General features: G+C 51.4%; 1 protein-coding gene across 1 annotated transcript in view; it reads right to left on the reverse strand.

The window, feature by feature from the left end:
- SZT2 (SZT2 subunit of KICSTOR complex) overlaps window positions 1–27,488 on the reverse strand; it is a 42,425-nt gene that overhangs the window by 10,878 nt on the left and 4,059 nt on the right. Inside the window, exons 3-52 of the mRNA XM_080921580.1 lie at window positions 26,497–26,670; window positions 26,072–26,242; window positions 23,500–23,631; window positions 22,652–22,793; window positions 22,173–22,279; window positions 18,670–18,880; window positions 18,303–18,473; window positions 17,712–17,946; window positions 17,413–17,542; window positions 16,588–16,730; window positions 16,259–16,411; window positions 16,028–16,142; window positions 15,622–15,836; window positions 15,324–15,539; window positions 14,906–14,984; window positions 14,639–14,733; window positions 14,235–14,403; window positions 13,982–14,096; window positions 13,772–13,885; window positions 13,389–13,559; window positions 13,137–13,231; window positions 12,811–12,934; window positions 12,537–12,701; window positions 12,245–12,449; window positions 11,899–12,014; window positions 11,554–11,800; window positions 10,667–10,808; window positions 10,457–10,549; window positions 10,244–10,322; window positions 9,847–10,140; window positions 9,537–9,678; window positions 9,319–9,426; window positions 9,023–9,086; window positions 8,645–8,830; window positions 8,191–8,358; window positions 8,027–8,114; window positions 7,849–7,920; window positions 7,459–7,660; window positions 6,257–6,356; window positions 5,103–5,232; window positions 3,444–3,596; window positions 3,263–3,365; window positions 3,069–3,174; window positions 2,866–2,977; window positions 1,817–1,935; window positions 1,547–1,711; window positions 1,262–1,346; window positions 944–1,108; window positions 673–840; window positions 218–351 (exon numbers count right to left, since the gene is read on the reverse strand). Of these exons, the coding sequence (XP_080777706.1) occupies window positions 218–351; window positions 673–840; window positions 944–1,108; window positions 1,262–1,346; window positions 1,547–1,711; window positions 1,817–1,935; window positions 2,866–2,977; window positions 3,069–3,174; window positions 3,263–3,365; window positions 3,444–3,596; window positions 5,103–5,232; window positions 6,257–6,356; window positions 7,459–7,660; window positions 7,849–7,920; window positions 8,027–8,114; window positions 8,191–8,358; window positions 8,645–8,830; window positions 9,023–9,086; window positions 9,319–9,426; window positions 9,537–9,678; window positions 9,847–10,140; window positions 10,244–10,322; window positions 10,457–10,549; window positions 10,667–10,808; window positions 11,554–11,800; window positions 11,899–12,014; window positions 12,245–12,449; window positions 12,537–12,701; window positions 12,811–12,934; window positions 13,137–13,231; window positions 13,389–13,559; window positions 13,772–13,885; window positions 13,982–14,096; window positions 14,235–14,403; window positions 14,639–14,733; window positions 14,906–14,984; window positions 15,324–15,539; window positions 15,622–15,836; window positions 16,028–16,142; window positions 16,259–16,411; window positions 16,588–16,730; window positions 17,413–17,542; window positions 17,712–17,946; window positions 18,303–18,473; window positions 18,670–18,880; window positions 22,173–22,279; window positions 22,652–22,793; window positions 23,500–23,631; window positions 26,072–26,242; window positions 26,497–26,670 (7,188 nt within the window). The remainder of the gene's footprint in view (window positions 1–217; window positions 352–672; window positions 841–943; window positions 1,109–1,261; window positions 1,347–1,546; window positions 1,712–1,816; window positions 1,936–2,865; window positions 2,978–3,068; window positions 3,175–3,262; window positions 3,366–3,443; window positions 3,597–5,102; window positions 5,233–6,256; window positions 6,357–7,458; window positions 7,661–7,848; window positions 7,921–8,026; window positions 8,115–8,190; window positions 8,359–8,644; window positions 8,831–9,022; window positions 9,087–9,318; window positions 9,427–9,536; window positions 9,679–9,846; window positions 10,141–10,243; window positions 10,323–10,456; window positions 10,550–10,666; window positions 10,809–11,553; window positions 11,801–11,898; window positions 12,015–12,244; window positions 12,450–12,536; window positions 12,702–12,810; window positions 12,935–13,136; window positions 13,232–13,388; window positions 13,560–13,771; window positions 13,886–13,981; window positions 14,097–14,234; window positions 14,404–14,638; window positions 14,734–14,905; window positions 14,985–15,323; window positions 15,540–15,621; window positions 15,837–16,027; window positions 16,143–16,258; window positions 16,412–16,587; window positions 16,731–17,412; window positions 17,543–17,711; window positions 17,947–18,302; window positions 18,474–18,669; window positions 18,881–22,172; window positions 22,280–22,651; window positions 22,794–23,499; window positions 23,632–26,071; window positions 26,243–26,496; window positions 26,671–27,488) is intronic.

A 27,488-nucleotide genomic window follows, 5' to 3' on the forward strand; every position in this document is an offset into this window, starting at 1 on the left:
TTATGGTTGGAGGTCCCCACAGCATGAGGAAGGGTCACAGCACTAGGAAGGCTGAGAACCGCTGCGCTAGAGCAAGGAGAGCTTGCTGGTTTGCAAACTCCTACCCAAAGGACAGAGCAGTTTGATCTGAAGACACATGAAAAGGCTGAAGGGGGAGAGGACTGGCGCAGCCGGGAAGCAGGCAGTTAGAAGCCATGCCACCACTCCCTTCCATTACCAGCATATCCCAGAAGCTGCGGCGGCCAGCTTTGCTTGGTGGAGTCACAGGCTCCCCGGAGACAGGGGTGGAGGGAAAGGTACTGGCCCGGCAAGCAGGGTTCTTGGTTTCCAAAGGCCCGCTCTTCAGACTTCCTGTGGACACCAAACATTGCAGGCTCCCATCATGGGTCCCCTTTACCGAAAAGCTCACCTCAAGCCTGGCACAAGTGTCTCAACACCTACTCTGCTAGTGGGTGTATGAAACTTGAATGTGCACAGCTGCACATGCTTGTAAGATGAGTTCCTGAGGCTATCCCCTCTTCAGCTATATGTGCTGAGGAGGGAGAGGGGCAGCTGAATGAGTATTTTTGATGGGGCACCCTGCTTCTATCCATGAACCTCGTTTCTGCACCCTTGCCCAGCACATGATCCTGCCTTGATTTCTGACTTTCACTGGGTTCTTGATTTGCATACCTGGAGGTATGTCTTCTGTACACAGCGAAGCTGGCAGCAGACGCAGCTCCATGATGGCGTCAGCCAGGGCCTGGCGAGCAGCGGCCCGGAGCTTCTCCTCCAGTTGTACTATGCTAATGTTCCCCTTTTCCCACACATCCAGGCGAAGCCATGGGGACCCATCCTGAGCTGAAGGGGAAAATGGAAGTCACCTATGGCTGCAGTCCATCCTAACTGCCACCTTTGCCTTCACAGCACCGATGGAACACTCCAGCCCAACAGGCTGTCTTACCTGAAGAACTGTCCAGTGTGTTTGGGCAGCGAATGACCTGAGTCAGTTGCTCAAATTCTTCCTCTTTTAATGGGCCTGGGGGCCCCGGAGAAGAGGGGGGCCATGATGCCAGTGAGATGGGGGCTCCTCCTTCTTCCACAAAGGCTAGAGTGATGCAGGCAACCCCTGTACAGAATCCATAGGAAGGCTCAGACTTGGCACTTGCACACAGCCCCTCTCCCGGACCCTCCTCAGCAACAAGGCTCTCTAGCCTGAAAATAAAAAAGAAGCCTTTCTTGTACCTGGTGTAGTACCACAGGCCTAAGCCCTGCAATTTACCTTTGCCACCAGTGCCCTGTCCACCAGGTTTATTATACAAGTAGATGTCCAAGTCGGGGAGGCCAACCTGTGCTGGGAGTGGATGCTGGAGAGAGAACATTGTGAGCACTAAGACGCAGGGCGAGTAGGGAGGAGGGTACGGGTATGCACAGAGCTCAGAAAACAGGGGCAGGGGTGTATACAGGCTCACGGGCACAGACACAGATACAAGGATCCAGAGAAAAGTCAGTCTGGGTGTGCAGGGGAAGGGGGCACAGGAGTGTGGGCAAGTGACAGCAATCTCACTTGGAAATGGTTCCGGCTATTGCTGTCTGTGTACTTGGGGGAGTGCAGGAAGGTGAGTAAGTTCTGACGGAGGTACCAGGCCAGGGCAGGAAGCCAGGGTCTGCAGGACGGAGGCAGGATCAGATGCAGCACCTCTGAAGGAAGACTCCCAGGAGGTTGGATGAACTGCAGTTACAAGAGACAGAGCTGAAGCCATGGAGTCTATCCTAGATTTGCCCAGCACCTGTGGCTGAGTCTGAAAAGCATGCTGGTGTCAGACAGGCAGCTGACCTCTACATCAGCCGGGGTCAGCTTGCAATTCCGAACCAGCATGACTGTGATGATGTCCAGTGTGGCCTCATCCAGCCGCCGGCGCAGAACGCGTACTAACTCATCTGTAATTTCAGGACCTTGACAGAGCGGTGTTAGAAAGACAGAGATTGTGAGAGGTTCAGCCATCTTTAGTCCCAGCCTGATGCCCCGACCACAACTACAGGACTGGACAGAGCTACGTATTCCAGATAAAATGGAACTCGCACAAAGCTCTGGCTTTGCCAGGCTACTCAACGTGATTTTGGATACATGAATTTCACCTAAAATTCTCAAAGTCCTTATCTAAAAAAAATGGTGATTTTAATATCACCAGTCTCACAGTTGTGTTTCAACTACTAAAAGAGAAGATATGTGTCCTACTCAGCTTTAATTGTCTACTTGATTCAGCCTAGAGTCACCTGACAATGCAGTCAGTTGAGGGACTGCCTGGGTGACACTGGTGTGTGAGCATATCTGTGGGAGGTTTGGCTTTAGTAGTTGATACAGGAGGACCCAGGACACTGCGGGCAGCACAGTGGGAAGGTGACGGCAGGCTTTATAATAACATCATCTAAGCAGGAGCCTGTGAGCCAGCACCAGCATCCCTCCATGCTTTCTGCTTCATGCTGTTGAGATCCTGCCCTAACTTCCACTGATGATATACCCTGTAAGCTGAAATAAACTTCCCTAGGTTGCTTTTGGTTAGTGTTTTATCACAGTGACAAAATGAAACTCTGACAATATGCAATAGCATTAGCCTGAGCCCTGGTACACATTACCTGGACACCTCAGGGACCCTCAGTGTAGCCCCTAACTGATCCTAGCCACTTCATGCAGTACATTAGTGAAGGTGTCAGTGGACCAAGCAGCTTCAACTGTCTGCTCCTCTTCCTACACTGCACCTCAATCAGGCTGTCTTATCTCACTAGCTGCTGCTCAAGCCAAGCCCAGAACACCAGAACATAGCACTGGAGGAGGAAGCCAGGGCCGACTGTATGGCTGTGAGAGAAGCAGATCCGAGTCCTTACCTGCCTGTCCTACACCATGTACCAGCAGCTGGATATGTCTGTCCACTTGGCCCACAGGGCGAACAGCATCTGAACTGCGGCTGGAAGCCATGTCCAGTGGGGAACGAGGAGCCTAGAGGGACAACAGTGGTCAGGGTCTAGCTCCAAAAAGCAAAGCATGAGGGGTGCGTGGGAACAACACGTGGTGGAATGGTGACACGTGCCACGGAATCCTCAGAGTAGATGGGTTCTTGGCTTCGGGATAGAGCTAGGGATGGAGGTAGGGCATCCCCTTCCCATGGCCGGTCACTGCAAGAAGTCTCCAGAAGCCTAGAAAAGAAAGGTGCGGTCTTTGGATATGTCTCTGCCCATGTATCCCTGACTCAAGCTTTAACCCATGTTCTCAGAGTCCACATACCGAAGGTAGTACACAGCCTTCGTTGCTCGCTCTTGATAAACAAACATGTTTTTCCGGTTCACTACGGAGAAGGCATTGAGCACCGAGCGCAGAGCTTGGATAGCTGCAGAAGTAACATGAGTAAGGAACTTTCTTTCCCCCATCTCCCGCTCCTACCTGCTCTCTCACACCAAGCACATACCCCGAGAGACCCCCATGCTGGGTCCCATCTTGAGGCGTGAATGGACTCGGATCACAGTTCCCCATACAACGTCACAGGAGAAATGGCCAGGGACAAATTGCATGGTGGCTGCTAGGTATCCTCGGGGAGCACAGCTCTCATCAGCAGCATAATCTGCAGAGGGGCAGCATGGGTAACAAACAGGATATCCAGGTCTCAGCCTCCTTACCCCAGAATCCTACTCCTGATTCCTCAGCCCTGACCATCTATCTCTAAGGAGAGATTGGGTAAAAGATAAGCTAGGCTCAGGTACATTCTGAGAAGCCAGGCTATGGTACAGAGGCTTTTGGGATGATCTTAAGGAGACTCTGAAGAAGCTAAGGAGAGGTGACAAGAAAGGCAATCCTAAAGACGGGGTTCTGGCTTATCACAACATATGTCAGTGGCCCAGTAAACTACTGTCTTTACCAAAGCCATAGTAAATGCTCATTAAAAGAAACGGCTTATGGATGTCTGTGCTCACAAGCTGCAGAGTGGGGGTAGCCCTCCTGTGCTTTGAAGAAGAGATGCTGGTGTAGTACTAATTAAGGGCCATGGACACAGTCCAATGCCCTGTTTGATTCTTGTCCTGGTTCTCAGTGAATGAGGAACCTTCTGAAGGATGAAGGGGCAGTTTGGCTTCCCAGAAACACTACTATCAGGGTCAGCAACATACAGGCTGCCTAAGAGATACTACCTACACTGGCTCCAAGTGCAGCTCCTACGGGCTTCGGAGACCATGGAGAAAACCAGGAAGAGCTGTGCCTAGGCTTTGACCAGCCGCACATGCCAGAATGCTGTGAGTCCTGATGGGGCAGTGCTTGGTTATCCTGGCTCATTTTCAATGTACAGAAACTGCCTTCAAAACCACAGCAGTTGATAACTATGGGGTTTCTCCTTTTATACATGGAAACATCCTAGGATGTGCTGAGAGAAATACTCTAACCAGGTGCAAAAGAAGGAAGCCCAATGGTCCAGACTTCAATCACTACCCCTATTAGATTAGCATGCTTCCTTCCCATGACCAGAAATCCTAGGAATCCCAAAGGTGCCCTGTGTCTGCCCACCTGGAGGGACACTCAGAAGACCAAACTTGCCACAGTGTCTCTGGCTCCTCCCCGTCTCCTCCCCGTGGAGTAGGCTGCCAACTTCCCATTCCCTCACACTACTTGCCTGTCTACTCTGCTGCTGGGTTAAGGTCAATGTTTTAGGTACCAAGGCAAGGCCAGGCAAAGGCCAGCCACTAGGAAGCCAGATAACAGCCGAGAGCTAACTGTCTCTTTTCTGTAGCGTTCTGTAGCCTCTCCCTTACAGGCTCTCCCCCTACTGAACAGAGGCATGCTCAGATCTGTCCTTTCCTTTGACAGCTATGCTCGCCTCTACCTTCCTTCCGTCACTACATCCATTTTCTCTGCTGACTTAGTTGAAAGAGCAGTCTGCTCCAGCTCTATCTTCACTCTGCCTTGTCATCCATCTGGCTTCTGTTCCTTCCCTCCACTGAAATTGCTCTCTTTAAAGTCAGTGGTGACCTCGCAGCAGCCAAGTGCAGGGCTCATCTTTCCAGTCTTGCTTCTCACATGAGGAGTGGACAGAGAGAGAGAGAGGCTGCCTGCTGAGGGAGGCTCCTGGCTATGACCGTACCGTCGCTGGGCAGGACCGCCCGCTGACGGGAATGAAAAGGCGTCTCACTGCGCCACAGATCTTCTTCGCTTTCGGCCACCAGAAGGGAGTTACACACGTGACTGTCGTGGAGATCCTGAAGGAGCAGTCGCTAGAAGAAGCAAATGTCAGAAAACTGAAACGCTTTCTAGTATGTGGGTGATGACGCAGAGAATGCCCACCATTACTGAGGTCTGAGGTCAAACAGGAGCACAGCCTGGACATCTAAAGTACAGTGTGTCAGAAATACGGATTCATGGGTGTACTGAGGACAGTCTGCTTTGATACCGCATCAACCTTGCCTGCTGTGACTTGGAATGGCCTACCCTGGGAGTGTGAAAAGGTTACTCCTAGGCACTGTCAAGTGAAAGTCAAGAAATGGTTTCTTGTCAAAGGGACCCAGAGTGCACGGCTTCAGACACTGTTCAGTCTGCACTGGGAAAGGGGATACAGGTGTTTGGACTGGACGGGGAGATTGGCATGAAGAAGGATGGGCCAAATGTGGACAGGTAGCTTGAGAGTCAGAAATTCTGAATTTGCAAAAGGAAAAATACAAAACAAAACAAAACAAAAACCCCACCACCGATGTGGAAGGACACCAGCAAGCGCAGCGCCGGTTCCGAGGGAGCAGCATCCGGCTTAACTCAGAGCAAACCCAGCAAGTCTTCGTTCCTCACCAGAGCCTGGTCACTAGCCTTCAGCTCTCAACTTAAAACTGCTTTAACCAAGACGTGTTCCCAGACAGTCCGGGCCAGAGCTCTCCCATGTGCTCTCCAAGCAGCCTCGCTTTTCCACTACAGAATTCTTCACAGCCGACACTGACATCATCCATGCATTTTAGTTGTTCAGTGCCTGTCTGGCCTCTTCTACATACCACCACAGTCAGGGTCCCTGTGTCTGAGTCTCACTGACTTCCCAGTGTAAGCACAGGAAACATCTCAAGGGTCACTGGCAGGGAATGAGAACCCCTCAGTTTGTAGGGAGCTGTGGCAATAACAGATTTCCAGATCTGGGGACATGGAAAAGGTTTCTGTCACTGCTCAGTCTGAGACAGACCACTCAACTCTAAAAGTTTGGTTCCTAGGACTTCCTTCCTCCTCCTTTCAGTCCCCGAGCCCTGCCCCGGGCTGACTTACCTGATTGACTTCTCTGCAGATTTCCCCAACACGCCTCACCAGGAGTTGCTGCAGGTGGCGACACTCGGTGCCGGGGCCGCCATCCTCACGACTCAGGCTCCTGGGCAGGAAGGACAAAGATGACAGAACTGCAGAGGGAGGCAGTTTTAGGTGTCCTGAGCTGGAGGGAAGGTCATGGAGCTGTCGCCAAAGGAAACTATGTAAGGGAGGTAAAGATGTAAGAAGGAAGGGAGCCTATGGGATGGGAGACAGACTTCCGTGCTTTTGGAAGCCTAGGCTGCACGCTTGCCTCGTCAGCTCCCTCATGGACTACAGAGGCTCCCATCACCCAGCATTCCTCTGTTATTCTCAAAGCTCAGTCAAGCTGGTGGTCTTCCCTTGTGCCACCTCTAAAAGCAGGCTGTTTAAGCAGATGCCCAGCTGTGAGCCCTTGCTCTGTCACTTACTGTGGCCTTGGGCAAGTATTCAAGTCTCTGCAGTTTCTCACACTGTTTGGGGAATGCTGTGTAGAGCTGGTGTGACGTGATAGGCCGGGTCACTTAGACAAGCTGATCCCGGCATGTGCTAGACAGGCCCGGCACGCTATGCGCACTTGTCAGACACCAGCCGCCGCTCTCATGTTTACTAAATGTCATCAAAGCTTTGATGAACTTAAGGCCTTCAAGTGTTTATGGACCTGATGCTCTTAAGGCTCAGGGAGAAGTCATAATCCCCTTTAGCCTTTCAACCCCACTAAGAAAGTCCAGAGAGCTGGGCATGGAGGCACACACCTTTCCTCTCAGCCTTCTCAAGGCAAAGGCAGGCAGACCTCTATGAGTTCAGAGCCAGAGTGCTCTACGTAATGAGTTCAGGGGTAGCCCTGTGTCACAGAACAAACAAACCAAAATCAAGAGTGGTGTGCTTCTCCTGGAAGAGGTCAGGAGGCCTAGACTTAGAGAGCTGCTCCTACCAAAGCTCTCCGGCTTCTCTTTTTCTCTCTAAGAAAGGGTTTCCCTGTAGCCCTGCTTACCTGGAGCATTCAATGTAGACCAAGCTGATCTCAGACTTAAGAGAGCTGCTCCTACCTCTGCGTTCCCAGTGTAGAGTTAAAGGTACATGTCACTATGCCAGGTTTTAGGGATTGTCAGTAACCCTTGAGAGGTGCTGTGTGACTGTGCACAGAAGCTGATGGCGCTGGGGCACAGGACATGGTTTCTACGTACCGTGCATGTGCGTACACTTCCACACGATCCTGCAGTATCCTGACGATGAGCCAGAAATCAGGCAGGGAGGGCCCAGGAAGGACAGAGAGTGGCGGCTGTGGAGGTGCTGGTCCAGGTGGAGTCCGCAGTGTGAAGAGGGCTTTCTCACCAAGAGTCTCGCCAGGACCCTCACTGTCTGAGCCACTGCTGCCACCATCATAACCTGTGTCAAATGTGCTGACATTCAACCCCACCCTTAGCTGAGCCAAAGTCATCTGAATCACAGGGTGTCAAGCTTGACAGTCTCCTTTAAGTAGGTCCTCTCTGATCCCCGTACCTAAACCTTTCCACACGCAGCCCTAAACCCAGCTGCCATCAACACGGGGTCCTCCACCCCCACCCTGAGCTTACCGAGGTGGTCTGAGTCCACACTGCCTTGACTGGACATGAGGCTTAGTCCCCGACTAGTCCCAGACTGACTTCCTGTACAGAGAAGGGAATGCCTGCTGTGTCTCTGGATCCTGCGTAGGGTCTGTCAGTAGAAAGGGAAGCTGGAGAGACAGAGACTATGCTGCCCATCTTCTCTTACCTCCCTGTGACAGGCTGGGAAGGCTGATGAGGGGGGTGCCTTCAGAATCTTCTAGGGAACCAGGGACCTGGGGGCTGCCTGTCAGGACCTGAAAAACAGAAATCAGAACTGAGATATAGCCATATGACAACTGCCACACCTCTCGGTCCCCAGGTCAGACTTACCTCCCCTTCAGCATCTTCAGCCCTGTCTTCATGGTTGTGCCAAGCCCAGGCTGCTGAAGAGGGCTCTCCATGGAGTCCACCTGGTTGTTGGCCAGCTGCCACAAAGAAGAAGCCACTGTCGGGGTCCTCGAGGAGAACATGGCCGGGGAGGTGGAGGCGTCTGAACTCCTAGGGAAGGAGCCAAGAGCATAGGTTAGGTGTCTGTGACTGCGCACAGAAGCAGATGGGAGCCCATGACTGTTGAGGCAGAAAAGACTGAGTGGCTCTGCCCAATGACAAGCTGGGGAGTAGGGCTACTGTCCACAGCACTGCACTTCCAGGCAAATGGGGGAGGGGCAGAGGCAGCAAAGACATACAAGAGGAAAGATTCTATGGTTTCAAATTAAGAAACCTTTCTTTCTGGACTTCAAGAAAGATGGAGCCCCAGGGAAGCAGAATCCCAAGGGCAGCTTACCTCCTTGAACTGCGTGAGGGAGCGCTCTGGCCCAAACACAAAACTCAGAGGGGGAGCTTGGCGGAGGCAGGTAGAGCGTCCCGAAGAGCTATGAATGTGGGCAGCCGCTCGGTGCAGGGTAGGGCTCTGGGGGACGCCCCCTCTTCGGAGTGCCCCTACCATTTCGTCTTCTAACAGCCAGCGGATCTACAAGCAGAGTGTGTGGTGAGCCCTCACTTATTGGGGCATCACCCCAACTCAAACCACAAGATGCTAGAAGACAGTCTCCCCAGACTGCGAGAAGCCTACGTCAGTCCTCTCATGCATCTGCCCGAGCGGTTGTCAGCTACAGCACTGGAGGGTGGGGGTATTGCTTACACTGAAGGAGAGAAGGCTCACCTCATTCACAGTGCTCTCAATAGCCAGTCTGTGGGGTGTGGCCAAACTGGACAGTCCTAGATGCCTAAGTGGAGGAAAGGTTTATAAACCAGTTTCTCAAGAATGAAAACCGAGGGGGAGTGGAGAAACTGAGAGGGAGGTAAGAAAAGGTTGGTGGGGGAGCACCCTCTTAGAGGTGAAGGGGAGGGGAAAAAGGGTAGGGGGCTCGTGGAGGGGGGACTGAGAAGGGGAATAACATTTGAAATGTAAACAAATAAAATAATAAAAAGAAAATCACACACACACAAAGGATGTACCTCTCTTCTTCTGGGGGTGGTACTGGGGGTCCTAGGCCATCATCTGACCTTAAAGACGATGGCTGCCCTGGAGACCGTGGGAATGAAGCACTGCTCTCGGATGTTGACCTAAACAGGGGAGGAGCAAAAGTCAAAGACCTGGAGCTACTATCTTCCTAGGCTCTCCCGAGGTCCCGTGCTCCCCAGTGCCTCAGAACCTGCCAAGCCTGCTGCCGTACCGATGGTGCTGAGGGTCCGAGGCAGGGGGTAGTTCCACTTCCAGGGGTAAGGTTAACACAAAGACATCAAGAGTGATACTGAGGTCCCTCAGAGGGACTCGGCCTCCAATTGGGGGTCCCTCCAGACTAGAAAGCACTTGACCTGTGACAGAAGTAAAATTAGGAGTTTCTGGAAACCCTGGAAAAAGTATAGCTTCCCAAGTTCTAAATGATACCAAGTCATTCTCCTAGGTTCTCCCACCTCCCCTGTCCCCAAGAACAGGCAGGCAAACAAGCCACATGGCTTTCCTCTTGGCTCCCCTAAACTTACCCAGGCAGGTGGGCAGGCTGCACACAGGCACTGAACTGTGCTGCCCACGCAACCGCACAGAGCATGTAAGATGCAGGAAGAGAGGAGGCAGGTCATGCATGAGGCTGTCGGGCCCAGTGGGGGAGTCACCCCCTAAGATACTGAAGGAGTCCTCATCGGGGTTCACAGTGTCTGCATCTGACAGTGATGCAGAGTCTAGCCCCGCAGGCCCCAGGTCTGGTTCTCGGCTCTCTCGGTATTCCACCTCCAGCTCTGGATCACTTTCGGTGACCACACAGCAGGCAGATGTGTCCCCTAGAGGTGTAAGATGTGATTAACAGAAGAGGGCAGCAGTGGGGGGGGGCACTGAATCCTGGCTGGAAATAGTTATCCCAGTTTTACCCCCTTGCTCACACACCTTCCTCTCCCACAAGCTCAGCCTCTGAAAATTCCAGGTCGCTGATTTTTCTGTCCACGGTGTCTCGGGGTCCCTCATCCTGAGGAGATGGTTGGGGGAGTGTGTGTGAACAGGTGACCAAAGCAGGATATCCAGGCATCAGGGAACTAAGATTCACAAGGATTCAGACAGGCTCTGGGTTGGGTAAGCAGAAGGGAAGGAGAAGCTTCTCACCTCTCGCCTACTGGACGGAGGGCAATAGAAGAAGTAGTGTGGGTTGGAGGGCACGGTGCGGAAGTGCAGACGGCTGATCTCCAGGAACTTCTCCTGGTGAGGAAAAGGCTATGAGGTCAACCATCCCTGAAGACCAGGACACGTGGCCATCCTCAACTCGGGAGAGTCTGCGGGCTGCATGGCCGCCTGCTTCTGCTCCCCAGTTCCCACCTGGATGAGGCTGTGAAGGGCATCATGTGCTTCGCCTCTGAGCTGGCAGACATCTGCCAGAGAAATCTCTGGACCAGGGTCTGAATTCCCAGGGACACGGGTGCTCTGAAACTCGGGCTCACTTAGGTCCTCGGTCTCTATACTGGGGTTGGAAGGAGCATGTCAGGATTAAGAATCACCTAGTGCCAGAGCAGCACCCATCCTGTTATCAAGGTGTCAGAGCAGAGCCTGGGAGGTGACCACGGGAGTCAGCCCTCTCCCTTCGGGCTCTGATCTACACATTTCTTACAGTAAGGGTGGCCCTCTTTCTGACTTGTATCACTGGGTGAAGGGTGGTACCACTCAGCACAAGAGGGCAGGAGAAGCAAAGCTTGTTAGAGGAAATGTGTGTTCACTTGGAGAAGGGCATGGAGAATGGGGAAGATCTGGGCCTCCAGAGCAGTCACTGGGGTGAAGCCCGCAGCACCCTCCCTATTCTAGCTGCTCTTTCCTCAACAGCAGCACTGCAGAAGCTAACAGAGCATCTACCGGCCTGCCTTTGTCCTTCTCTCTAGCCTCCCTTCAGCAGCGGCTGTGGAAGCCCACTGTGGGGACTCAGGGATGAACGATACACTCACATCAGTCGGGAAAATTCTTATGATCAATATTTCTGTGTTTACTCCTGGGAATGGGCTAGCTCTAACTCAGCTAAACAGAACATACTAAATTAGGAGAGGTGGGTATGCCTGGGAGAGACTGCCACCAAAGCCAAATGGGACAACACCAGAAACAAAGCAAGTACCACTGCTTCTCGGTAACTTCCATTGGACTGGAAGGTCTTGCTTGTAGGGACTTGGTCCATGTGTCTCCTACAACCCTGCTCAATAACCTTCAAGAACAATCCTAACCTGGACTCAGAAACTAGGATAGCTCGTTCCCGGGGTTCTGGTCCTTCTTCGATGCTACTGCTGAAGGGCCCTGGACTGAGAGGACCAGGGCTTGGGGGTGCATGAGGCAAACCCCAAGTATGGCCACATAGTGCAAGCAGAAAAGAGGTGATGTCTACTTCTTGGAGCAGCTCTTCACAGGCATCTACGGCTGTCAGCAGATCCTGGCAGGTCACGCTCTGTGCTTGTTGCAAGCTTCGGAACAGCCCTAATGGAAGCAGAACGAGCCATGAGGGTGATCTCTGTAACTGTCCAACCCTGGAACTCCTATAGCTCACGCTCAGAGTCACATTCCTTCCTACTAACCACGGACAAAACACCGCTGTGCATGCTCCTGCAGCAAGGCACAATGCGTGGCTGCCTCCTTGTATCTTGGCTCCGTCCAGGCTGAGGATGAGGAGGGGTGTTCCAGGTACTGAGTCCTGGGAATGTGAGGAAAAACAGGCCTTGGTGGACTCCCCTGAATGATACCTTGGTCTCATCAGGCATTCACACTCTAGAGGAGTGTCTAGACTCTTAGTTTGGACAGTACTAGACTCAGGATTAGGGATGTCTGGGGGCACACAGCTAGGTAGCTAAGCTCCTGACTGACCCGAGTGTGCACGCAGACCTTGGATGGGAGAAGCCAAGAGTCAAGATGAAGCATACCCACCGGAATATGAGATCTTGTGGTGCTTGTGGAGGCTGCAAGCCAACCATTTGTTCCCTCAGTGCTTCCAGGGAACAGCTATAGATGTAGACAGGACATCGGGTCCGGGGCCCGTCAGCACTCTCCGTCTGGGGAACCTGGCGCCCGCTGTTAGCTGGTAAGTCTTGGCAGGAGGGTGGGCTTGGATCTCCTGGATTCTGGGTATTGTCTGTGAGGAACGGTGTTTATGTCTTCACATTCTTAGTGGTTTGTCCATCCCACCCTGTGCTTCAATTACTTTAGGCAGCAGCCTTACCAGTAGCAAGGGTCACGCTGAGAATGGGCACTTGGGACTTTGTAGCCTTAGACCCTGTTCCTCCCGGGTCTTTCAGGCTTGGAGCTCCACTCCAATCCCCAAGCTTAGCTTTTGTTTCTTCTTGGAAGGAACCCTCCGGGCCATAAGCAGTCAGATGTTGGACATCTGAAAAGGAAAAGAGGGGCACCTACCTATCAGGTCTTTCTGGTGGACTGAAGGAGGAACCCAAGGGCTTGGATCAGAGGGGTTAGTGAGGAAGGTCAGCTACTGGTACCTGAGAAGGTAGCTGGGAGAAAAGTCAGGAACACATGCTGAGGGCCCAGAAGCCTGGCATAGCAGTGCCACTGAGGGGGCTGGGCAGAAGTGGAAGACCTGAGAGTTCCAGGAACCCCTACATCCTGTGAGACACAGAACACAAGCAGTCCACAAGGGAACATTCCAAATCTCGTTCCCTTCTTCCACCCTGACCAGGTTCCTCTTAGGCTAAGTATGGGAGGTCAGGGCAAAGGGAAAGACAGCACTGTCAGTGACGGAGACCCGGGAGTAGGTGTGCTGACAGATGTACACACACAGCACTCAGAGGAAGGCAGCACTGCTAACCTGGCTAGAAAGGGTAGAGTCTCCAGCGGCCTGGGTGCTGTCGCCTGCTTGATGCTTAGGGACTGCGTGACCCCCCACTAAAGCACCTTCTGAACCTACAAGGGGACAGAGACAGTGGAAAAGGGCAGGACAAGCAGAGAGGCAGGGCTCTGAGGTGAAAGGGTGGAAAGGAGGCCAGAACTCAAAGATGGAGACCACCTTAGAACAGGGGAGGGCCGAGGTGTGGTATCAGGAAAGTGGTGGGGAGCTCACCTGGGTCACGGCAGCTCCGCCGCAGGACCTCATTCAAGAAGGCAGCCTGGTCAGCAGGGGTCAGTGGGATCTCCCGGTCACTCAGCTCCTGCCCCAGGCAGCTGTGCAGCAGGCACAGCACCATGTCGTTGGTGGGACAGGGCCCCTCGGCGAGAGGCACACCCTCTGGCTCTGCCCGACACACACTCTGTCTCAGTCTCAGCAACGTGTCTCCTGCAGCCCAGTGCCCCCGGCTCCACCCTGACTGGCAAAGCTCTTCTTTCAGCCTCAGCCTCTACCCGCCCTCTCACTCATTCACTGTGCTGGCTGACCTTTCTGTCTTCTGAGATGCCCAAGTTTGCTGGCCCCTTAGGTGAGGGTGAGGAGCTTCCAAGTAGACCCACCTCTGGAGAGCAGGAGAAAAAACATCTGCAGCTGCTGGCACTGTGGCAACAGCCCTAGTAGGTCAAAACGGAAAGGGATCTCATGGACACAGGTGTCTCCTCGTTGATCCAGGCCTAGGAGTTAAGAACAGACACGGCGAGACCAGGATTACTTTCCTGTGGCTGCATTCTCCCATCTTACTACCCTGCTACACACGCCTCGCCACTGACCGTCTGAGACCCGTGGCTCGGGGGGCAGAGGCCCCCACTCCTTGCTCTGGCACAGCTGTATCAGGTATTCAAAGGTCAGCAGGGAGCCTATGCAGGCGGCATCCCGTGGATGGAGCTAGGGAAGAAACACCAGATGACAGGAATCATTCTATCCTAGGTCCCACCTCTGGTTTCAAAGGACAGTCTCCAAGTGACAGTCTCCAACCAAGGGATAATCTGATAGGAGGCACGGGACAGTTCTGGGGTCACTTACAGCTTGAGGAATCTCAGAGTAGGTCAAATCCTGCAGGTGTTTCCAGCTTTCAGGGCCTGGTCCCACTCGTCCATACTGAGGCTCCACCCACACCTCGGTGACTAGATTGAGCTCGGAGTCCCCCTCTAAGGCCTCTACCTCCACATCATTGTCATCATCTGTTGAGAAGCTAGAAGAGGAGGGGTTCTAAGCCTAGAAGTCCAGTGACAGCTGTGGCAGGGAGGATGAGAAGGCGGGCATCCAGGACAGCCACATGGCCTGTGCAGACACCAGTATCTACTCAACATGGGTCATCTAAAGCCAGCAGCTCCCTGCTCTCATTTGGGAGAGAGGTCACAGTCGTATGGTAGCCAGACCTTTAGGTGAGCCTGGGGAAGGGGACTTCGCAGAGGTCACAGCCTCACCTGTCTTTCGTGGAGGTAGAGTGTGGGGGAAAGAGGATGTACTGGACAACACACGTATGCTTCTCCTCAGCGGCAGCCTGCCCCAGAGGTTCGTTCTGTGGATAAATGGGAGACCCTCGGCAAAACCCAGTGAAGAGGCCTGGACAGCTTCTTACTCTGGCCTGAGGCCTTGGTCCCTTGATCAGGTGAGGCAGTTTCTAGCAGTCACCACCCAGCTGAGAGGCACATGTCCCAAGGTCCCTGGGATGGCAGAAGGATGGCACACACCTGAACTGGAAGCTCCAAAACCATGTTGATGATTCCTTCCCCACTACAGGCAAAGTGGAAACCTTCAGAGAGCCGGACCCTGACGCCCCCAAAGACAAGACAGAACCAGAAAGATGAGGAAAGAGAAATTTAGTTTAGTGCACCGACTGCCCACCTCCCAGAAGCCATCATGCAACCTGGCCCGCTGGAGGCAAGCTCAAATTAGCAGTTCCCTAGGGAGTGTCAGGTCTAACTAGGACTAGAGGCCAACGTTCGCAGAGCTGGGGGAGTATGGAGTGGGAGGCTGCAGCATGACCTCTGCACTGACAATGGCACTTGGAGATGGGAGTTGTCTGGCTTAGGCCGATGTCCAAACCCAGAGCCTACACGTGTTCTCTCCCTGCCCCTGCTGAGCTGCCCCGCAGGCTTGGAGACGTACTCTGTGAGAACAGAGAGGAGCTGGGCGATGGCACTGAGTGGCAGCGTCGGGGCGAGGCCTGATGGGACACTCCACAGCCAGCGCTGATGGTAGAGGTAACGTGACAGCGATGCGAGGCTGGATGAGGCCGAGCGGCCTGACACCAGGGGCAGTGGTCCTGGCGGCTCCAGTGTCAGCAAGAAGGGTGCCCTGTAGTCCAGGGGCAGCTTCTCATACCTGGGAAACAGGGTAGCTTCCAGTTGACTTCTGCTCACAGCTTCTCGTGCTCTGAGGTCTCCTCCCCATCTTTCTTACCAACCTGATGAGTAGCTTGTCCAGTGGCTTATGAAGGACCACAAGGCAGGGCCGGTCAGACAAGGCCTGCTGTGGCCCCAGTGTGGGGGGTGATTTGGATGGAGAACTGCCTCCGATACCCCCTAACCCTTTTCGTTTCACTTTGGGTGTCGGCTCCTTACTTTGCACTCGGTGAGGGAAACGGAGGCGCAGGATCTCTTCCTGCAAGCCCGACACGATCTGTGGGGGAAGGTATAGTCAAGACTCCCCTATCCCCAACTTGTTCAGGCCTGGGAGACGGGATCCACAGTCAAGGAAAGAACTCTCCCTTTCATGTTCCTTCGGGGGCCCCTCTGTTCACTGAGCCAGGAGGGCCAAGGAAACAGTTCGTCTACACCCCAGAGCTCCCCAGTCAGGCAGTCAGGGCTTACCTTATGCCGGGCCTGGGCTGGTGTGCCGATTGGAAACCCCAGGCGAAGGACCATGCAAGGGGTCTTGGAAATGATGCGGACCATGTAGAAGGAGGATGGGGGTTGGTCTGGGGCACTGGGAGAAACAGAAGCAAGTGAGCTGTCCTGGGCTGAATATAAATGGGCTTCAGGAGAAGAGATATGGTCTGGGATGAGGTGTGGAGACGGGTAAGGAGAGACCACTTTGCCCACCTGGAGAGCAACTTGACATAGGAATAGCCCTCAACCAGCACAAAGCTGCTCCAGTCTCGAAGCAGAGAAGTCAGTGAGGAGTGTGAGATCCTGCACTGGACAGTGCTATAGCGTCCATTGCTGCCCGGGGTGTGCAAGTGCTTAGGGAGTGGTCTAAGACAGGGTGGGAGAGTGGAATCAGATGGCCTTGCCCCAGCCGCTACTAGACCCTGAGGTCATGGGAGCTGACAAGTGAGAAGGCTTGGCCACAGGTGGTGCTCTCCCCATCAGCCCCGCTCCCCAGGATGCTCCTCCGTCAGAGCCAAGGCCCTGAGCCTGAGGGTACCCACGTATCATGCTCCAGGATTAGCACCAGGCGATGCATGTGCAGCCATCTCTGCCATGAATTAGCATCCATGGACAGCACTGGCTTCCAGTAGGCAGCAAACTGGGCATGGGACGAGTCGGAGCCACTATGCTGAAGAGAGAGCACCTGGGGACAGAAAGGCCAGCCCACTAAAAACCTTTGTGGAAACAGCGAATAGCTACAGCAGATTCGGGTCAGGGGTTAGGCCTGCCTGGGACAAAGGCACACACTGTTTTTGAGCAGGAAGGATGTGTTAGAATGGCCAAGCCAGGACAGACTGTAGGTGGTTAAAGCTGACACAGCAGGAGGATGGAACCTGCCTAGCTTATATTACTGACTTCACAGGAAAGTGGCTGAGAGTTGGCAAGATCTAATAATGAGGCCACTGCAAGCTTCCGTGGGCCACATGGTCACTGTACCACATTATCAGCTGCAGACTGAGGGAAGAGAATACAGAAGTTGTAGTCTTCAGGAAGCACCCAGTTTACATCGAAAGTGGGTGTTGAAAAACAGGCACTGGGTAGAAGGAGGAGCCCTGAGTGTGCCACGGGGAGACAGGCAAGGGCAATGGTAGCCTGCTAGGATATCATCACCTGACACCTTGCAAAATGTCAGTCTGTTAGGGTGGTGTGCTCAGGTGGCCTCTTTTTTCTATTAACAGTTTCCCCAGGGTCTTAGGATGCAGGAAGAAGAGATGCTTTCAAGGCTAAAGCTGGTCTGGGTGCCTCAGACTTGAGAAGGAACAGTGGTGGATTTGGCCTCCAGGCTAGAAAAGCATGAAAGGGGAAAGAGTTTCAGGCCCACTCACCGGGGTGCTGGAGCCAGGGGGAATGTAGAAGAGCGGCACCCCGCTCTTGGTGCTGTCTGGAAGAGTGAAATGCTCAGGCACTGAGGAGAAGGACTGCAGGTGGGCAAGCATCTGATCCGTCTGGTTAATGCTGTAGAACAAGGGCCAAGCTTGAGCTCCAGCAGACTGCCGGGCAGAGGAAGGGAACCTCAGGGGTACATGGACCTGGTATACCAGATCACTCCCCCCAGCTCCCAGATTCACAAATTAGTCCCTCTACCCAAGTTAGGTATGGCTCATTAAGTGGTGACCTTACTTACCTCTGTAGTGTGTTCCAGAAACGGCGGATAACGTGAGTGCGGTACAGTGAGCGAATAGGTTGCCGAAGTGCACAGGACACGTCATGTAAAATGTCATAGCCGCCTTCCATGGTCACTTCCACCCTCGTTACTCGAGGGCCCTCAGGCTCCAGGGGCCAGGGTGCGGTGGCCACATACTCAATGCGCATATTGTGTTTCCACAGCAGCACCAGCTTCACCTCCAGCTGGGACCCTCCTTCAGGAGAGCAGGGAGGGCAAGGGAGGCTTAGAAGAAGCTGAACTCCAGGCTGGAGTCCTACTTGAAGCTTCACCTATAACTTGAGTCTGGCCAAAGTTCCAAACACAGTGCCATACATTTCAGAAGCACAGCCCAGGACACCACAACCCCACAGCTGTTTATTCAGGCAGGAGATGGAACTGGGGACTATATGCTAAGAGAACCCAGCCTTGAAAGCACCTCAAAGCTCACTTGTCTTAAATGTGACACTTTTGAATGTGGTAGGTGGGTGTCTACCATATATCAGGCAGGTCTGCACACACATAAGCTGAGCAGCAACCCGTGAAACTGCAGTGGGATCTAGTGACCCTTACCTTTGGCTAGGGTGACCTCTCGGATACTGTAACCCTCTCGCAGGCGGACAGACACAGTGCTGACCAAGTCAGCTGGCACCTCTTTCTCGGTGTGCTTCTTTCTGCGTAAGGCCAGAGCAGGGTTGCTGCTTGCAGAGACCAGGTGCTCATTAAACAGGCGGTGTTGCGAGCCTAGAGGACCCATGAGGTAGGAGAAAGTGGTGATATCAGCCAATGGGGGGGGGGGGTGGCTGCTGAAATCACTAAGAAAGGAAATACCAGAGAAACCAGCCCCAGTTAGGCCTCCCATCCTCCCAAAGCCAAGGCCATGCCATCTCCACGGCCATTTGATATCCGCCCTTCCCCCATCCACAGGGCCTGGTCTTACCACAATAGTACTCAGGGTTCAGGGCTTCCCCACTGCGCAGGAAGGAGTAGAGAAGAAATGCCCGGTGGTAGACAGTCAGACCCAGGTTGCCTGGCTCAGGCTCAGGACAAGTGGACAGGTAGGAGCCAAATGTCGCCATTGCAATGAACTTCATCAATTCCACGTTAGGCACATGACCAAAACTACAATCGTAAGAGTAAACTCCTCCCACCTGGAGAGAGTGAGCAAGTGAAGACCCTATTCTACCAGAGGGCCAGGAAAGGGATTACTGCTGCCAATTTCCAGACCACATAGGGAAAGTGGGCCACAGTGCTCCCAGGATAGACCTCTACCCTGTGCCTACTCTTTAGCCTTTCTAAGACCCATGCCAGCTGGCCATACCATCCTCTGCCATCTTTCCTCCAACTCCAAACATTCTTCCACCTCCTCTATGGATTTTGTTAAGGGTTCCACCAGCTTCTTGTCATTATAGATCTAACAATGTGCTTCTTAAACTTTAAGGTGCAAATAAAACCCCTTGGGATTTTATTAATGCACATGTCAGGTGTGGGGCCCAAAAGCCTGTACTGAAAACAAGCGTTTGGTAATACCAACACCAAAGCTGCAGACCCAACCACTTCTAATCTACAGCCCAAATCAGCCCAGACATATTTTTATGTCTGTAGGGTTTGTGGGACATTTTGTCTGTGGCTGTTGTCACACCATTACAGCAAAGCCACACAGCTGTGAGACTAAGGGCCTGGAAAGCTTACACACTTACTGCCTGACCTCTGCAGAAAATGTCCGCAGACCTGCTCATTTAGTTTCCTGGCCATTCGGTTTCTTATTCATCTCTACTCTCTGCACCTGCAGCTGTCTACACGCTGGCCCTTGGCTTCACTTGGAATGAATTCATCTCTGCAATTTACCACATCTCCAAGTTGCAACATCCCACAGTACAATATCCTTTTAGCTTCCTTCCACCTTCTTCCTGTTATGCTCTGACCTCATGGACACGGTCTGCCAAGTCTTCTGCCTTTGGTGACTCCAAGTTTATCCACACTATCCTGATGCTCATTTCCCAACCGAGCCTGGACCTTACAATCAAGCGAGCCCAGTGTCAAATATCTGACCCTCTGTTACTCTTCTGTTCTTACTGCAAAATCTCAAACAGGATCACAATGTCTACACTGGTGGCTTAGTGAAAAGGAAACTGTGTAGCTGCCTGTCCTCAGAGCAGCTCCTGCCTCACCGTACCCTTATGTACTCTCTGTCACCTGCTACTTCTGAGAAGAAATGGAGACCTTTGGCAGAACTTATCTGCACTTTAATTTCTAACTCAGTCTCAAAGAAAACCTGACATTTGTTCTTAAGAAACAGTGTGACCTGTTTCTAGAACCGCTGTTTTCTGTCACATTAGGGACTTTACACTATCAGATTCTTTTTTTCTGTTTCCCCCTAATTTTTAAGCCTTTTTAAAAAGACACCATGACCTTAGAACTGTGAACAAGCAAACAAAAAAGTCAATTAAAACTACACAGAGATTCCATCTCTTCCAGTTAGAATGGCTATTGTTCAGAAAAACCTCAAATGCCAGTAAGATTCTGGGAGAAGGGGCCCTTTCACATTGCTGGCAGGAGTGTAAATCAGTTCAGCCACTGTGGAAATCAGTATGGAAAGGTCTTCAAAAACTAAAAGAATAACTTCCATATGACCCAGCTAGATAACTTCTAGATATGTGCCCAAAAGTCAACATGCCACAGAGACACTTGCATATCTATGTTTATGACAGCCATATTCACAAAAGCCAAGCTAGACAACCAGCCTAGGTGTCCAACAAAAGAAAATGTGGTCTAGATACCCAATGGAGGTTTTTGTTTTTTAAGTGTGTATCGGTATTATGTCTGTGTGAGGGTGTCAGTCTCTTGAACTGGAGTTACAGATAGTTGTGAGCTAGCTACCACGGGAATTGAACCGGGAACCTCTTAAGTGCTGATCAGTTAATCTCTCCAGTCTCCACAATGGAGAAGAATTATTTTGCTTGTAGGAAGAACTGATGTGCCTGAAGATAATTTCATAATAAGTAAAATAAGAGACAGACTCAGAAAGACAAAAGTTTCATTCCTCTCTCTCATTTGTGAATCCTAGGTTTATGCAGATAGATAAAAGCATTTGTTAATCTTGGATAACAACGAAGAGAAGTGACCCTGAGGGATGAGGGACCAGTGAGAGGCGGAAGAAAGGTGAGGGACAGGACTGAACATGGCTAAGACAAAGGCCATACCTACTTGTATGACAATGTCTATGAAACCTATCATTAAGCGACAAACATACTCCAAATAAACAAATTAAAAGAACCATGTTTAAGTGTCTACCTTAAAAAGCAAACTAAACCAAACAGAAAAACACATGCTTTCTTCCACCCTTAATTCTGTCTGGCTATTCTCCTCTCTTGTTCCTCACTTCAGCCAAATATCTCACATTATCTGTCCACAACTCTTTCCCTAGTCCATTTCCACGTGGCTTTCCATTCCTCATCCTCCTATTCTTTCTTCTCACTAAGCTCATTACCCTTTCCTCCAAAGCAGACCAGCCCTCCAGTCCTTGCTGGTTTTCTGAGACACTCCTCTCTTCTCAGCATGCGAAGCCTTACACATCTAAAATGTCTACCACTCGAATACTGCTACTTCCTGCGTATCGTGGTCTGTGGATCCAACTGCTGGCTCCCACAAAGAGCAGCCATTATCACCCAAGAACGCACACACACCCTGTGGACTCTAAATGAACCATCTTGCCCATCAGGTGGGCACTCCTACATCTCCTCTGACAGATGAATCGGACCTGGAGAGAAGTCCACGTGCCCAATGTCACAGAGCTAATGAGTAGTGCCAAGGTTCAGACTTGGCAGGCCTAATTCTAAACATGACAGATTTCACTGCTATGCAGTACTAAGCTGAAGTGGATCCATAAGTCAGTCTAACAGATGTGGAAATCTGAACTTGTCATCTTGTTTTGACTCCACAGAGCAGTAAAACATAAGCCCAAACTCTCCTTCCACATACGTTTGTGACTCAGTGGATTATATATAAACATATTTACACAGCAGGATTGGGTTTTCGTGGCCTGGTAACCTACCCTTGTTCCCAAAGCTCTTGCTCTCTGCCCTGCAGTCATCCATCCAAGTAGTGTGGCAGTCCCCCGAACAGGCCTTCCTTTCCTACTTTGGTTAAACTAGTCTGAGCTGGGTTTTCTGACCCTTGCAACTAAAGCAGTAGCTAAGCTGGCAGATGGGATAAGAACTGACTCAGATTTCAAATTTTCCTTTCTTTCCTCAATGACGTGTTAAGAAAAGGGGACAAAACAAGAGTCCTCCCACAGCTGTCACCTACCCTGCTCTAGACCTGGCACCTTCTCCCCCAGGAAACCATGCCATCATCTTCGATCTCACCTGTAAGAAAGTAACCGGCCATTCCTGACTTTGTGAGCTGCCCCATTCCCACTCCTCCTTCATAAAAAGTCCTCACCTGCACAAAGGAGCACGCCACAGTGCCACTGCGGAGCTGGTTCAGTAGTGTCTCACATACAGCAACATCAGGGACACTGGTGACCCCGTCTGTGATCACGATGATGCCTGAGACAGGAAATAAGATAGACAGCCCTGGCGGCAATAGCTACACCAAAGTGACAGGGAGGCCCAACCCACAGTGCCCCGCGGAGCTCGGTGTCTGCCCACTGCACACTTTCCAGACTCCTTCGACTTTCTTCCTGCTTCTCCCCTAGGTGCTCTTACACCAGACTTCCTAGCTCGGTTCCTTCCCATCTGGGTCTCTGAGGGTGGGCCATACTGAGTATATGGGGAATGAGTAAGGACTTACAGTTTGCAAACAAGAAAACAGAAATTCTTCCCTAGGGCCCATTTGTCCTGGGGAAACGTCAATCTTTGCCAACAACCCTCCACCCTATCTGAACCCATTTCCCCACTTACACCAGTACGTCTACTGACCTGCACTAGAATTTGAGGGCAGTAACTGTAGCGCCAAGATGCCCTGACGAATCATACTGACCAGCCCAAGATCAGCTGTCACCATGGAGACTCCTACCTTCCGGCCCAAGGACTCCCCTGGTTCTGGGGACTGATCTTCTGCCTGGCCCAAAATTACAGAAAAGAATGGGACAGAGAGTAATGTTGCCCCATCTATAGCAAAATCAGATTTCCTTCTGTTTTTCTCTCGTTTGGTGCAGGAGACAGAACCTAGGGCTGTGCATGTACCAGGCACATGGTCTGCCATTGAGTCTACACCCAGCCCTCAAACTGCAGCTTAGAGCCTGGTTACACCCACGTCAGACAGGTGTAATCCTCAGTGTCCTAAGTTCCCTACACTGAAGCTGAGTTCTGCTGTGTCTCATGCCCAGCATGTGTTAAGATGTCAAGCTGCAGATGAGAAAGGGCGCCAAGCACCAGATGAAGTATCAGACTATGCCATCAGTGCTCTGAAGGACTTCATAGCCAGTCACACACATGGCAGCTACCACATGCTATCTGTACAGCCACCTCCAAAGTAACATAGTAACAAGGCAGGATACTCCAGCAAGCCAAACAGCTTTAAAAATGCTAAACAGATATCAAAACTGTCTGTGTTCACTTTCAGATCCAGGACTAGAGAAGTAAAAAAGACAAGACAAACAAAAACCCTCACAGGTAAATGCCTTCATACTCTCTCCCAGCATGAATCTGGGTGTAGGTTTTGGATCTGAGCTGCTCCCGTCCAGCAGGGAGCCTCTACCTTTGGTTCCTCTTTGCCCCTGCTGGGCTGGCCTCTGAATGGCCTCTGCCTTCTTTCTCCCGCTTACCTGGCTATGGGGCTCATGCTGCTGTTGCAGCATGGTGGCCACCTTATCCTCGAAGAGGCAGAGTTGCTCATACAGCTGCTGCAGGAATGCCTCCCGCTGGGAAGGGTCCAAAAGGCAGCCTTGCACCAGAACCTGAGAAGCACAAGGGAAAGACATTCCATCTCAATTCTGCACATTCTCTATGCTGGGGAGTCCTGACTTCTCATCCAACAAGCAACCAGAGTTTAAGTGCAGGTCCAGTTTCACCTCCTCCTGGAGCCTGCTGCTGCACTCAACCCAGGAGCACTGCAGCCCTGCCCAGAAGCCACCTTAGTCTAGGATCACGGTCTCTTTGTCTATAGTCCTCCGCCTGGGTTCCCTCACCCCTTCCCCTAAGGCAGCCATAGGATCTCCCAGTGCCTTCTACACTGGAATGTTATCTGTAAACTTCTACTGCCCTGTCTAGCAAAGCCTTTCTTATTCCAATCAATGTTCTTTCCTTCCTATATGTACTCCACAGAGCAGCTATTCTAGATCCTTTCTCTGCTTGAAGTTCAAACCCTCATTTTCCCCCATGAAGTTATAATCCTTCCTTTACCCTTAGTAGATAACCCCCACTCTTCCTTAGGGAGAAAGTTAGCCAGCCACTAGGAACCCCTGCTGACCTAGAGGATGGCTACTCTCCATGCATCTGACGTCATCACCCTTGAAGGCTGCTCCAGATGCACGCCTCCTGTACACGTGTTCTCGTTCTTGAAATTCTCTCTGTTCTTTTTCCCAGGGCAATCTTACCACTTTGGACCTTTTATGTCCCACTCATTTTCTGTAGGCCTTTCCTTCTTCTTCAACCATGAAGTCTCCTGCATACAAGACCTGTAGTCCCCATGGTGGCCCACAGGATCCCTTTTGCCTTCCCCCTTTCCTGACCTCCTGCCAAATAACTCCAGCTTCTTTACTCCCTGTTCTTGACTGGGTAAGGGATGAGGAGGGACGACCATACTCCAGGTCTCTGAGATGGCAGAGAAGGAGAAATGTCAGGAATTGGAAGCACAGAAATATGAGGATGTGCTCCTATTGTTAGGACAACAGGGGCCTGAAATGCATCAGGATTAAATAGTCAGTTGTGACAGCTGAAGCTAAGCTGTACACCTACAGTCCCAGCAGGAAGACAAAGGCAAGAGGAATAAGCGTTTGAGGGTAGCCTAGGCTACATATTGAATACTGGGCCACCTTGAGCTGAGGCCTTATTCAAAAGACAACTCCACAAAAAGGGAAGCTGTCATTAAAAACCACCCTTTTTGGACATAGAACAATCTTCATATAGAATCATAGGATATGAGCCATCCATGTGGAATGGACCCGATGTTTTCCTGTTCTTTTGGATGAAGAAAGGAGGATTAACCCACTTACTGGACAACAAAGAAACTCTACAAAGCATTAACAATGCCATTTGAAAGACTGAGGCAGAAGGATCGTTAGGTCAAAGGTACAGAGTGACCTCCGAGCCAGCAGCATGGCAATCTTGTTAGTGGCTGTGTTGGGAGACACCCGAAACTCGAAACTCGGTTAAGGGCTGACAGTCCTGCCTTGAGTCCTGGCAATTAGCAACTGTTCTGTTCTATGTGTTAGACCTTTGGGTGCTGTTCTTGGCATCTAGAGCTCAAAGAAAGTCTGACTGTTGGAGCTGGCACTGTAGCCATGAGGGATGGTGTCAGTGAGTTTAGGGTGCTTATGAGCAGAAAGGGGGAAACCAGGCCAATGCTTATCTATGCTGAAAACAAGTATTTCAGTGACAGACTTGAACATTTTCCAAAAAGAGTACTTTGTGATAGGCTGCACTGCCAGTAGAGAAACCTTTTAATGACATATGCAGTCAGCATTACACCTGACAGTGCACAGGGCCTTCAGAAAATGACCCTTCTCTGCCTTTAACAGAAATTGTGCTTCTAGGGATTGAAATAGCTCAAATGTCATAAAAGTACACTAGTGGACTGTGTCACAGCAGAGGGCACTTCACAGAACTAACGGAGTTCTGTAGGGGTGAAGGTGAGAGTAGGGACAGGGATAGGGAAGTGAAATCAAAGCAGACAGTCAAGGGCCAGATGCTGAGGGCATTTACAGGATAAGCAGAGAAACATGTGTCTTAACAAGTGCTAGCTACCCAGAGGTCTGCTAAGACCTGAGGAGCAAGTCCTTTTCAAGGGAAGAGACTTGCAGGACTGAATACAATGCATGTTCTTGAAGCTGGCAGAGGCTTGGCTGGAGCTCAATTGATAAGACTGATAACTTGAGCATCCTTGAAACTCTGGGTGGCTCGCACCTGTAATCCAAGCATTTGGGAAGTGGAAGCAGTGGGATCAGAAGTTCAAGGTCATCTTTGGCTACACAGCAAACTCAAGGTAACTGAGCTACGTGGGACTCTGTGACAGGGAAGGGGGAGCTGGGGTTGGAAAACAGACAGCAAGGTGGCTCAGCAGCAAAACCGAGGACCTGCTACCTGGGGACAAACAGTGGAGACAGGATAAGGGCTTTGTGTCAACAGGCTATCAGAGATTCAGTCTGCAGGTCCAAGCATTGGGAGGAGATGCACTACCTGGTGGGACTGCAGGCCAATGATGGAGGAATAGGCCTGAATTGTTACGTAGATCTCAGGCTGGAAGTTGATACAGGATCCAGGCACTCGAAAGGGCCGAAGCAGTCCACCCAGACAACGGGACAGAGCATGGAAAACTTCATCAAACAAGATCTCCCCTGTAGAATCATCCTGAGGGGAATGAAGAGAGAGCTCTCACAAGGGTGCCCAAAGCAGTTGTAAGTAGAGAACAGAAAGAAGCAGGTTTCCAGGCTCAGCAGGATCTAGGATATGCCTCACAGACATGGAACAGGGTCTGTCTTTGAATGCCTACCATTCCTTCACAGGTGTCTTTTCCCAACGAGGCTGAGATCATACCCATGCCTCCCAGATCTTTCTCCTCACCCCCATCCCATACTTGTTTCTATTCCCCTAAAACCACTCACCACAATGCCAGTAGACGGGCTGAGGTCCAGCTCGATAACAAAACGATACTGCCAAGCCAGGAAGGTGACTCTCGTGGAAGGCACAAGAAGAAATGGCCTCGGGACCACTGGTTCATCTGGCTGCCATCCAGGGGGCAAAACACTGAGAACTTCCAACTCCTGCTCAGACTGAAGCTGATAAGACGGAAGAGGAAGAAAGAGCAGTGGGTAGGGTGATGATGGTCCAGTGGTTCTCAGAAAATCCTCAGAATTGACTGAGCTGGGCTCACAGGGGCTCACCGAGACTGAACCGACAACCAGAGAGCCTGTATGGGTCTGAGCTAAGCCCTTTGTATACACACTACTGTTGTGTAACCTGATATTCTGGTAAGACTCCTAGTGGGAGCAGGGGCTATCTCTGACTTTTGTTACCTGCTTTTGGAATCCTTTTCCTCCTACTGGGTTGCTGTGTCCAGCCTTAATATGAGGGTATATGCCTAGTCTTACTGTAACTTGTTAGGCCATGTTTGGTTGATATCCCTGAGAGACCTGCCCTTTTCTGAAGGGAAATAGAGTAGGAATGGATCTGGATGAGAAGGGAGGCTTGGGGGAGGGACTAGGAGGAGAGGAAGGAGGAGAAACTGCAATCAAGATGTAACACATGATAAGGTTAAATTTTTAAAAAATTAAAAAAAGAGAAAGTAAGCAAGCAAGCTTGTGCTCTCAGAGAGGACCACGTGTCAGGGGCTCACAATCACCTTTAACTCCAGCTCCAGGGTATCCAATGCCCTCTTCTGACCTTATTAGACACCTACATGTATATGCTATACACTCACACAGACAGACACAGGAAGAAAAGTTAAAAGAAGGTTGAGCAGCATTCTCTTTCTTCTCTGAATCCCAATTTGGCCATGTGGCAGCTGTGAGGCTGCAGAAAGAGCACTTACCTTCTTTAAGACTCAGTGTGCTCATCTGTAAAGTGAACACAATCCCAATAGCAACCTAAAGTGCTG

This window comes from Micromys minutus, assembly GCF_963924665.1.
Source record: "Micromys minutus genome assembly, chromosome: 9".
In the NCBI taxonomy this organism is placed as follows: domain Eukaryota; kingdom Metazoa; phylum Chordata; class Mammalia; order Rodentia; family Muridae; genus Micromys; species Micromys minutus.